Source organism: Sturnira hondurensis, unplaced genomic scaffold (genome assembly GCF_014824575.4).
Source record: "Sturnira hondurensis isolate 20B ecotype Veracruz unplaced genomic scaffold, ASM1482457v3 Scaffold0005220, whole genome shotgun sequence".
Classification (NCBI taxonomy): domain Eukaryota; kingdom Metazoa; phylum Chordata; class Mammalia; order Chiroptera; family Phyllostomidae; genus Sturnira; species Sturnira hondurensis.
The window spans coordinates 9119346-9132009 of NW_028077851.1; the positions used below are offsets into that span (position 1 = coordinate 9119346).

Consider the following 12664-nt stretch of genomic DNA (forward strand, 5'->3'; position numbering starts at 1 on the left):
GGTAATAGAATAATGTAAATGCCTGAATTTTTAAAAGTTAAAAAAAAAACAAAATGCTTCAATGGACATATCTTTTGGGCTTACCATGTTGGACAATTGGTTCTCCTAATGGATCCCCAGCAATCAGGACAAAGTGACTTCTCTCAGGATCCTAAAGTCATAGAAGAAAGCATCAAACAATAAACATGTGTATTTTAAATTAAATTTACTGGGGTGCCATTGGTTAATTGGGTCATATAAGTTTCAAGTGTACATTACTACAATACATGTTCTATATATTAACATGCTTGGTTTTGAATGTCAAATTAGGAAAATTTGAAGTTGACATGCTGGCCAAATGGACAAAGTTCCTAATTCTGAATATAAATCCCAGGAATATTTTCTGTGCAGCACTCAGTATGAAAACACTTATTCCTTAAGATGTTTGGTAGCATTTAGAACATCAGGACAGACCACAAAAATATTAATCTTCTCAAATAAAAAGAATTTAAATTAAGATTTTTCTCAAGTGGAAACATATCTAAGACAAACTGTGTGACTGACTTGGCTACGAACTGACGGTGTGATGATAGAATTTCTAATCCACCACTAACAACATCATTTTTTGAACAGCACACACCTCTTTATTTTAGGCCAGATCTATATAGAGGAAGGCATGGCAGACCTCATATTTAGGTACTGTGTGTTCATTTAAGATTCCATTTTAAAGCACTACTTCCTGGTAACTACTCAAGTCTCCCAGTTGCTCCCCAACCAGATGGAATTTGTCTTTAAAGTAGGAGTGTTCCAAAGTCAGGTCATTTTTAGGCAGAAATCTGTCCTCTTCATGCCCATTCAAAACAATTACTGTACTAGAGAATCTGAAGACATGAGCACAAGGAGGAGAATGAGCTGACCTGAGAATTTGTGTTGAGGCCATGAAGGTAACTGCAGGCACAAGTCAACCACATGTTTTAAAGATTGTATTTCTCAGTTTGTTTACAATTAGAGTGTACATTCATTATTATTTTGTATTAGTTTCAGGTGTACAGCTTGATGGTTAGACAACCTTATACTTCACAAAATGTTCCCTTTATTATTTCAAGAACCCGCCTGGCACCATATACAGTTATTTACACAGAAAAGAAAACCATTGACAAAACAAAAAGACAACCCACTGAATGGAAGAACATATTTGCCAATGATACCTCTAATAAGGGGTTAGTATCCCAAATTTACAAAGAACTCAAACAAATCAACACCATCACCCCCCCCCCAAAAAAAACAATCCAATTAAAAATTGGGCAGAGGACCTGAATAGACACTTTTCTAAAGAGGACATGTGAAAACATGGTCAACATCAGTAATCATCAGAGAGATGCAAATTAAAACCACAATGAGATATGACCTCACACAGGTCAGAATGGCTATCATCAATAAACCAACAAATAAATGTTGGCGAGTATGTGGTAAAAAGAAAATCGTCTTGCACCGTTGGTAAGAAAAGCAGATTGGTGCAGACATTACGGAAAACAGCATGCATGTTCCTCAAAAAATTAAAAATGAAACTGCCTTACGACCTCACAGAGATTTCACTTCTGAGTATTTATCCAAAGAAACCCAGAACAATAATTCGATAGAATATATGCACCCCTGTGTTCATTATAGAGTTATTTACAATAGCCAAGCTATGGAGGTAACCCATGTGCCCATTAATACACAAGTTAACAGAGTGGTGGGCCCTGGCCAGCTGGCTCAGTTGGTTGGAGCATCATCCTGTACACCAAAAGGTTGTGGGTTCGATGCCTAGTCAGGACATGTACAGGAGGCAACTGATTGATGTTTCTCTCTCACATCAATGTTTTTCTCTCTCCCTTTCTCCTTCTCAAAATAAAAAGAAATGCTTTAAAAGATTAGATTTTTTCCCCTAAAACTGAAAAAATATTAATTATACCTAATATTAGTGTGGATGCAGACAAAGATACACTTCTATGTGTCATTTGCGATGTTTTAAATTGGCACAAGAATCTTTCCAGAGAGCACTTTCACAAGGTGACTCCTAACCCTACTACCACTGATATCCTCTTACTGAGTAATTCCAGAGAAACCAGGAGAAGTACCCCCTCTCACACACAGACATACCTTTCACTTATGAAAATAATAATGTTTTCAGCCACTAGATTTTAGGGTAATTTGCTACTCACCAATAAATAACAGAATATTATGTATTTTAAGGTGGCTCTTAGGTATATCTAAGTTAAAACAAAACAATAAGCAAACCCATAATGATTAGGTACTTTTTAAAAAGGCTTCAGAATTTTTTAAAAGATTCAGTCTTATTCTAATAGTATAGCATATATCTAAATATGTGGTAAAATAATGTCATATGTTATATTTATATGCCTTTACTAATTTCTTTGATTAGAAATCATTATAATGTTACTAGTACCAGAAGAGTTATCACTGGATTCAATAAAAATGAGTAATAAATTCTTCAATTTTCCATGTAGTTAAAAAGCCTTGTATATTACAGGGCTAAAATTTATTTACCCTTCTGCTTCTAAGTTAAAAAAATTAAAAGGCAATTTAGGGTAGAATGTTTTCTGCAAAAGTCTTAATTTATTCCCTACAATCCCAGAGCTGTTGTTATTTAGTACACTTACCCAGTGAATGGTGTAATCATTTCTTCATGTTTACAAAGTATGCTTAAGATTTCTAGACCTGCATTTATTTATACATCATCTCCCTTACCTATCCATAACACAATTTGCTGTCAAATTATGCTAGTGTGAACTCAGCTGAAAATCAAAGAGTGAGCCTGCAAAGACTTTTGCTAATTCAAATTTTAAAACCAGATGTCATAAACTGCATACATAAACATTAATGCTTTAACCTTACTCAGTGCAAAGTCTCACTCAATTCCTCTTTATTCTTGCTTTAAACCCATTGCTCACAATTAGCCTTTGTGATTATCAGATCTCTAAGAGATTCAAAGGTAGAAGAAAGGGAAGCACTTCTGGAGAGCAATACAAGAAAACAGCTTAACATCAGTGATGGAAATGAAAAAACTATATGAAACAAGCACAGAAGCTTAAAAATTAGTCTAGGTCCACTTACATCATAACTTTATAGCTCACAATGATAAACAGTATATATGCTGATACCCCAAGGTTATGAGTAAGTGAGATCTCAGCCCATAGGAAAGGGGTAGGTTCTACCTAAAATGATTTTTTTTCAATGTCATGTTTAAATGACTAAAAAGTCAACTTAAAAAAAGCACAGTTATCAAAAAAGGTTTATTCCCTACCCCAGCTGGTGTAGCTCAGTGGATTGAGCGCAGGCCTGTGAAGCAGAGGATCGGGGTTCAATTCCCAGTCAGGGCACATGCCTGGGTTGCAGGCCAGTTCCCAGCAGGGGACTCATGAGAAGCAACCATACATTGATATTTCTCTCCCTTTCTCCTTCCCTCCCCTTCTAAAGATAAATAAATAAAATCTTTTTTTAAAAAGTCTATTCCCTAATAAACCTCTGGTGAAAATTTAGTGTGAATCCACAGACACTTGAAAGAAAAGTGTCTTAGAAAAATAGTTCTGAACATTGGCACTGCATCAATTATAATTTAATCTGAAAGAAGATGTTACTGACTAGTGTTTTGAAGATGTTTTTTAGAGGGCAGATGAACTTGAGTTTTAGGGTCTGGGGGCAGAGAAGAGGGTTGGGGGTTTTGAGAGAAGGAAAGAGGAAAGGCTAGCCTTCAGTGTCATGGATATACTGGCTTCTAAGACTGAGTTTTTCAGTTCAGAAGATGCATCTTTTGTGAGCAACAAACTGGTCCTATGGTTTGTGTATTTTAGAATGATAATGTTTTAAAAATTAAAGTCTTGCTCCTTTTGATATTACTCTAATCAACTGACTGCTTTCCATTTATCATTTGGACAATAGGATAAAAGGGCACTTGCATTTGGTCTGAGGTGAAAAATGCTGCTGCTGCTGGGTGTTGAGGAATTCAGGGGTTTGGTTTCTCATTTCAGAAATCTGAAGGATGGGCCAAGCTTCTTTTAATGACTTTTCCACAAAATTAACCTCTGAGCGGCCCCTTCTGCATTAACCTAAACCAGATGTTTTGTGTCTTTTACTGCTTTCTTAAATGTATCTTTTCTCTTTCTTTAGTGAAAGCTGATAATTCTTCGGAATATTCGGCAGAGTGCTGATGTGGATGAAAGTTCCAATTGCTGTCATCTTGAAAAAATCTTTGTCTGTGGTGAGTGACCTTATGTACAGTGCCAAATGATGGAAATCATGCAAGAGCACAGAATGAAAGACCTATTTAAGACATGAGTCCCTGTGTCAGTCTAAGTGAATGCCTTTTGGGGGTTTGATGGAAAACCCCACACAAAGTTAACAGGGGCCCACTTACTGCTTCATGTATCTAAAATCAAACTAACATCCAAGTAAAAATCCTGATCTTTTGGGGCCCAACCATGTCTTTTATCTTATACCCTTTTTATTTTGTTTTTTTTTTAAACATTTTGAATAGCAACTTTATTATATTAATTTTTATTTTTTATATAATTATTGTTCAAGTACAGTTTTCAGGAACAAGTATAAAGAACACATGGACAATAACTAAGGTGGGGGTGGAAATGGGAGGGAGGTGGGGAGCACTGCGGGGGTGGGCAGGGCTTGGAATATGACAGAAAACTGTTTTATTTTGTTTTGTTTTTTACTTTGGTATACATTCTCAAAGTTCCTAGTTCAGAGTTAGGCCCTTCTATGTTCACTTAATAATTTATTTTTACAAATTGTGCCTGTTATTCCATAAATCTTATTGTCAAGATATGTTTTGGGTTCCATTCATAGCAACAATAAATTATCAAAGCCCAGATGAAGGCTCTATGATTCATTTAAGGTGGTGATAACTTCTAGGCTATGAGTATGTATTCAGTTTGTTTGATTGATTAAACTCTAGGAATGAACCTAAGAGCATGTTTGTGCTTCAAGAACATTTATTATAGTGATATATTATCCCCCAAAAAAACTATCAGAAAGAAACTGACTTGTAGTATGACTTAATTGTATGCATGCAATTGTTCTTACTAGATTTCATTGTTTAAAATTCTTAGGTCAATTTTAAGGCAAAACAATGAACTATTATCAGTTTTTAAAAATTAATGCCTTGTTATGAATGTTTACACATAAAGAGGCAGAGAATTAAGTGCTTTGTTTTAGTTTTATCTTCTCATCTTTATTTTCATAAAATGTTCATCTGTACTAATATAATGAATTCCCAGTAAATGGTGCCAGCTAAAATATGTCATTACTCTCAAGTATGGTTTCGATGGCATCTCACGAGGACCTCATTGCCTACCTTGACACACTATGTTTGCTAATCCATGAGGCTTAAGACCTTTTCAGTAGAATGCTAATATGAATGTGGGGCTGAAGGTGAGATGGAGCCTTTCATATCAAGCCCATGTGTCCTTGATCACGGAGCTATCCTGGCAACCAGAGTATGAACTGTGGACCAAAGTACCACAGGGAGCCTTAGCTCTTGAAACAGAGGCTGTTCCAGGGTGACCAGTACAGTAGTCCAGGATTAAATATCCAGGGTAGCCTGAGTTGATCCCAATCTTTAATAACTCTGAAAAAGTTAAGCCATTCTGAAGTCATTGTTGGGGTTTGTGCTTCCTCTAAGAAGTCAAAGGGTCTGGCTTTAAGATTCAAATCTAGCATAAACAAAGTCCCCTGCAATTGCTACCTGCCATGGAAGACTTCAGGGTTATGATCACAAGAGACAGCCCACCCTCTCAGTGCTAGAAGGAAGCCAGGGAATGATTGTATCAACTCCTTATTCTTGACCACAAGTCAGTACAAATGGGATTCAGGGGAGCATTAGGAAGTCACATCTTCCTTCTTTATCTAATGCTTAGGCTAAGTCAATTTCAAGTGAAGATAACCTTGGCCTGGAGCCTGAGTGAATCGAGGTCCTTTAGGGACTTTTTCTTGCTGTATAAACTGTTACATGCCCTAAACCTTAGGGCTAATGTTTGAATCCTCATTAGGTAACATGTATCTGGCATGACCATTCATTAAGTTAGGTGTTTAGATCAGTGAACTTTCCAGCTACCATTCTTAGACACCCAGTATATACTAGACCAGTGATTAGCAATATTGTCCTCATAAAGAGCTAGAGAGTAAATATTTTAGGGTTTGTGGGCTTTCCAGTTGCTCTTGCAACCATTCGACTCTACCATGGTGGTATGAAAGCATCCATAGAAAACAGCAATAAATGGGTGTGGCTGCAGTCCAAAAACTTAATTTACAAAAAAATGGATTCGAATTTAGCTTATTGGACCCAACTTACTGAACCCTGTGCTAGATCTGGCTTAGACTCTTGATATATGAAACCGCACATATTCTTTCTAACCATCCTATGCAGCTGGTGTCATTATTTCAATTTTGCAGACAAAGAAACCAAAGTTCAGAGAGGTTGAGAAATGTGTCCAAAGTCACACAGCTAACAAGTTGTAAAGCTAAAATCACACCTTCATAGTCCCATCTCCATTGTGATCTAAGGAGGACTTTCTACTCTTCATGAATATAAGTAAACGCATGTCCATCTAAATGTTTTTTAAAAATACAACTTTTCATGGAAATCTTTATAATGTCTTGATGGCTCAGCCTATACATATACACAGCAATAATTACAGAAGTATACATAACAGAATAATGCCCCCAAAGCCAGGCATGCTACTTATCAATAAATTGATGGTTTCAGCCAATCCTTTTCTATTCCACTGCCTCCCATCTTTTTGACTCCCCTCAGCACTTCTTTCTGGTGTTTCATATTAGCTTTCAAATTATGAACATTTACAATGTGCCCTCTGCTAAATCATAAGGAGAACTGAGGTTATCAAGTTAAACCAGATAGTGTTACAAACTAATCTACTATCAGTAGGTTCTAGCCTATGTGTAGCATCCATGCCTCTTTCCTGCATTGGATTGAAATAAATAAAATTGCCATCTTTTGTAGGTCAAAAGTGGCAGTTTCACACAGTTCAACCTAATCATAGAGAGCATAGGTGCTGAGATATGCATTTCATCTGGTACTCATGAGTTTTTCTGCTATTTACTTCACAGTTCATGGTGGTATTACAAATGACTAAGGCAGTAGTAGGTGAGCAGCCAGGAAGTGAGGCAAGATAAAATAATTGCCCAATTTCATTGTATTCTACAATGCCAGGGTCAGAGGACCAGAAGTCAGTCAAATTTCCTCTCAACCAGCCACCACACTGAAATAGTTTTTATCCCTACTTTTCAAAGTCTGTCTCTTCAGGATCTTTTGCAAAATTGTCTCTTCAATCTTCTTTATTAGAATGATATAAAGCAGTCAGATTGGCTTCATAGGCTCACAAGAGAGTGGGTGGGTGAATCACCCAAGGGAATGAAATAGACATGGAAAAGAAACTTGGGAACCTTGGGGGGAAAGCTCCTAAGATTCCTAAAATATCAGAAACTTTACATAAAAAGGAGGGCTTTAACACAAAAGGACTGTGAAATGCATCATATGTTCCTCTCAGTTCAAAATGGGGAGAACTTCCAGAGGGTTCTCTGTGAGTACATGTGCACATTGGTATTTATATTCCTGGTATTTATATTTGATCCATTTTCACTTCTGCTAAAATTAAATTGATTGTATAAAGAAAGTTAAGAGACAAGGAAGATGTGTTGCCTCTAAATTCAAATTTCTGTAAGTAAACAATATGGACACAGACTATTTCTGAAGACGAGAAATCAGTATTGATAAAACTTTAAAATAAATTAATAGAAACAAAAAGTTAATGAAAGGGGTTGATAAACTTGTGGCATAGTTTTTTTGCCCATGGAAGAGAAAAATTTTCAGCTACACTGGAGATTCAGGCATTTTCCTGGAAACTAGTAGAAAGTACAAGTTAGGAAAAATTAAAGAGTTTTAATATTCACCTTGTTCTCCACCTGGACACTGTCACCTTCCCCCTGCACTGCTGTGTGATGTGGTTCTATTTTTTGTTGTGCATCATCAGGTCCTACAAAAAAAGGTGACCCACTAAATGTAATTCTCATCACAGTACATTTATCACACGGTTACAAGTTTGGTGAAATACATAGCACTGTAATAGTCACTTAACTTCAGAAATAACAGACTTAGGATTCTCCTTAAATCTCTTGGTTGATTATATGTACAATTATTGAAGTCTGAAACTGGCTGGTTTCCATTGTAGAAAAGAGCAGGGAGTTGAATCTTGCATTGTGTTTCTACTTGCACCTTCAATGCCATGCCTAGTAGTTCAATTAATAAGCAAAGCCCTTAACATTACATGATAAGAAGAGTGTTTCCTTGAGTAAATTATAAACCTCATAATAATTAGGCATATTTAGGAAAATGAGTAAATGCCATCATAAATTCATTTTGATGAGTATATGTTGCATCCCTATAATTGCTAGTGCTGAGAAAATATAAAGAAATGCAAAGCAGATTCCTTGCATACAAATACTTCAAAATCTCACTGGGGGAAACTAAATAATAGTAACAAAATAGTCAGAGAATAATGTGTTGATATAGAAGTTGGATAGCTAGTGAACTATGAACAAGGCCTAATGTTAAATGCTGTGGGGGGATATTAAGGATGGATACATTTCCATTCCTTCCATACTGAGGCCCACAGATGAAATAATACAAGTGAAATTGTGCCTTAAAGATAACAATAAAGTCATAAGCAAAGTTTAATGAGAAAACAGACTGTAGGGGCTAATTCAGGTCTAGGAGCCCTCGGAATTTGTTGTGGATGAGTTAAGACTTGAACAGAGCTCTACAGGATTAGGGAGACCTACAAAGGCAAAGCTAGGATGAAGGACATTCTATCTAGATAAGAGGACAGTCTGTGCAAAGGTACAGTGCTGGGAATGTGCAGGGCATCTCTCAGGGGATGGTGAATCTTCCATAATGGCTAGAAGATTCTTCAGGAAAGAATGATGAAAAAGTAGATGGAAAAAAAGTAGGTAGAAAAGTAGGTCAAGGTGAGACTTGAGGGCAATGCTTATCCATATAAAATGGAGGGCCTTTGATAAAAGTGTGTGTGTGTGAGAAAGAGAGAGAGAGAGAGACAGAGAGAGAGAGAGAGAGAGAGAGAGAGAAAGAAATGGTCAGATCTGTGTCTTGGATAAATAACTCTGGGATCAGAGCATAAAATAAATTATAGGGGGTAAGACTCAAGTTATAATGACCTATTAGGAGTTTTTTTTAATAGTCTAAGTGAAAATGAATTACATTCTGAACTGAGAGAGTGGACACATAAACACAGGGAATGATTTGAGAGGTAGAGTTAAGATGGAATCTAAAGGATTTGGCAACAATAGAAGAGAGAAGAGTCTAGAAGCAGAATAATATAGTGGCCTGAAGATTACAACAGTGCAATCTTCAAGAGAAAGCTAGAGAATGGAGAAGACAAAGCAGGATAGAACAGTCACATGAATGGACAACAGAAGGAAGATTCTAGGCAGGGTGAGAAGCCCATAAAGATGTCCAGAGGCTACACCTGCAGGACAATAATAATCAATAAGGAAATATTTATTGAAATAAAGACAACAGCCCTGGCTGGTGTAGCTCAGTGGAATGAATGCGGGCCTGCGAACCAGATGATTGCGGTTCGATTCCCAGTCAGAGCACATGCCTGGGTTGCAGGCCAGTTCCCAGCAGGGGATGCATGAGAGGCAAGCATACATTGATCTTTCTCTCCCTCTCTCCTTCCCCTCCCCTCTAAAGATAAATAAATAAAATCTTTAAAAAAGACAACAGCTTGAGGAGTTATTAAATGAACAGAAATATAACTTGTGAATTTTGTAAATGTTGCTTAGAGTCCAAATATAGCTATATTTTCTGGAGAAATCCTCCACTTTGGAGATAACCTATGTGAAGCAACAAGGTTCATTCTGATGCTCACAAACATGAAATAGGATTCTAATGGGGCAAGAGTTCTTCACTTGGAGTCAATGTGTTCCCAAGGGGTCTGTGGATAGAATGCGGAGCAATCACAAACGTGGATGGAAGACACATTACATTTTTATTTTCACTAACACCTAACTGAAATGTGAGCCTTCCTTTAGGCATAAATTTAGCCAATGAAGCACAGTATTAGCTGGACCAATGCCTTGGTCTCCAGTAGAAACCACAGGTGTTTTCATGTCACATTATAGTGTTATAGATATCTCAAATACAGTCTATCTTAGTCACTACTTAGAGTAGACTGACTGCTGGATCGTATTATTCAAATGCCAATAAAGAAGCACACATATAACTATATCACAAATTTGTTCTTTTCACATATTAATGACTTCACTGAGTTAAAAAAATAACATCATTCAGAGGTGGGGCCTTGGCAAATGTCAAAAGGGTCCATGGCATAAAAAAGATTATGAACCTCTGTCCCAGAGGCAGGGATATGCTAGTGAATGTTTAAAACTAGCTTTTAAAAACAAGAGGGAACACAAAACTTATTTGTAGTGTGTGCCAGTTTCTGTGGTGTAAGTGCTCCCACTGTGGCTAATTTCAAGCTACCAATGCGAGGCCAGAGAAGAGGTGCACAACCAACTCCCACAAGCTGGTTGGAGCCAGCCCTAGCACACCACGAGAGGTTTCTTCTCCATCCAAGATTTAGGTCAACAAATGCCATGGAAGTGAATGATAGAACTGTTAGATTTCTGCACATGCAAGGATTTTGCAATAAAAGAACGTTTCTAGAATCTAAGAATAATCTCATTTAAAGTTGGGTAATATTTTTAACTGTGATATGGAGCAGTATTTTATTGCAGTGCTTTAGTGCAATTCACTGGGAGCAACGAACTATGTCTTTACCTTCAATTAATTCATATGTAATACCTGTTACTTACATGGTTACTCCTGGCCTCTAATTTTATCATGAAGGATGGGTCCTGATACAAAGACCCAAACAATTTATCCAGCCCCTTCACTATATTGTAATGCACTGTACTGAAAAGAGACAGCCCTCAAAAAGAATGCTGGATTGGGTTTTTTTCTGCACCCCCCCCCCCATCATAGACTCTGGTGTTCATTGGTCTGTAAGGAAATCTTTATTTAGAAACAGTTCATGTTTTACTAAGAACTCTAACTTCATATGAAAGGGCATGTCTGCTCACTGTCCTTACTGATCTAGGAGAGGAAGCATAATGTTGACTCTGAAGAGACCCTTTGAAATGCTTCCACTAAAGGACAACTTTCTTATAGATACTGGAGTTGGGTTTCCAGGTTAATCATTCTAAGTGTACCTTAGCTGTTGTATTCTTTTATGAAACATTTAAAACAGGATCACAGAAAGCAGACTGACTCTATCTTCATGTCATTTCTATGCTAGTTCACCCATCTGGTTATCTCCTGAGCCTGAAATAAGTCTCAAAGAAAATATATTTTATTGTTTCTGACTACTTTCAATTATAGAGCCAAATCAGATAATAAATAGTTTCCATTGGGAAGTTTTGCCAAGAATGTTAAATCTAATAGTGCAGTGAAGAAAAATTTAACTGAAAACAATTAAATTAAAATATTTTTTGTTTGCCTAAACAGTCATAAAAGGCAAAATATTTTAAAACATAGTTTAAAGTTAGTGCTGAATCTACAGTGGGTGATTAATTGCTGTGCAGCTTTTCCCCACACACCAATTTTCCTTTTCCCTTTCCTTTGCTTCAAAGAACAGCTGTCCTATGTACTCTTCCACATGCTCTGGTGCTAACATCATTGATTTAGATATCATCACTTCTATACATACAGTTGCAGCCTTCTTATCTAATTCAATCAAAATCATTAACTGCAAAACACAAACTGCCTTAACGTTTACTTTCAATTAAAATGTAACTATACCTTCACTTGGCAATTTTTAGAAATAAAGCCAAGTTAGGTCTGCTGTTTCGATTGAAGCACCATCTTTCCTCATAAAGCATACATACAATGAGCCACTGAAATCCTCCTAGATTATTAGTTTCCCCCAATCTTTTACCATCACCTCTCCCATATTAATTCAAGGCTTATCCATAGCAATTTATCTTTGCAAAGCATTTGACCTAGTTGTTCTAGAAAAATCTCTTTTTACACTACATTATTTCATGAATTAACATACTACTTCATTAAATTGCATAATTGCAATTATTGGTGCAACTGGCATAAACAGATTTCAGAGCAATCGTAACTACCAAGGTAACTTGAATCTGACTGGATGGAGTAACAATAGACATGTAGCTGGGGAAGCTGGTCATTCTGGGTGTTCAGGCACCTCACTCAAGGTATTTACCATGGAATGAAGCATACGGGTTAGTCCGGTTCAGTTTGGGTAAGTGGAGGTCAATTCAGAGGCTTCTAGTGTGTTCCCTCACCTTTATGGAGATCCAGGAGCCATGTCAAACTTGTTTAATACTACCCAGAACCAGAAGCAAAGAATTGAGCACAGCTAGCCACAAATAATTACTTAATTAAATAAGTCTGCAACATGTACTACTAGTTAATAGTTACTGACCGTAATATTTACTACCTGTATAAGCCAGTTAGCTGTCAGTTAAATAATCACAGACAAATATTTTTAGATTTCTAAATATATTTTCTAAGCCCCAACAGTATACTTGATAATGGTCCTTTTAGGGG

The 12664-nt window shown here is 36.8% G+C and overlaps 1 protein-coding gene across 1 annotated transcript in view; it reads right to left on the reverse strand.

The window, feature by feature from the left end:
* The window catches only part of PIR (pirin), an 85097-nt gene that overhangs the window by 3833 nt on the left and 68600 nt on the right, over positions 1 to 12664 (reverse strand). The window contains 2 exon segments of the mRNA XM_037046343.1: positions 85 to 151; positions 7963 to 8045. Coding sequence (XP_036902238.1) covers positions 85 to 151; positions 7963 to 8045 — 150 coding nt within the window.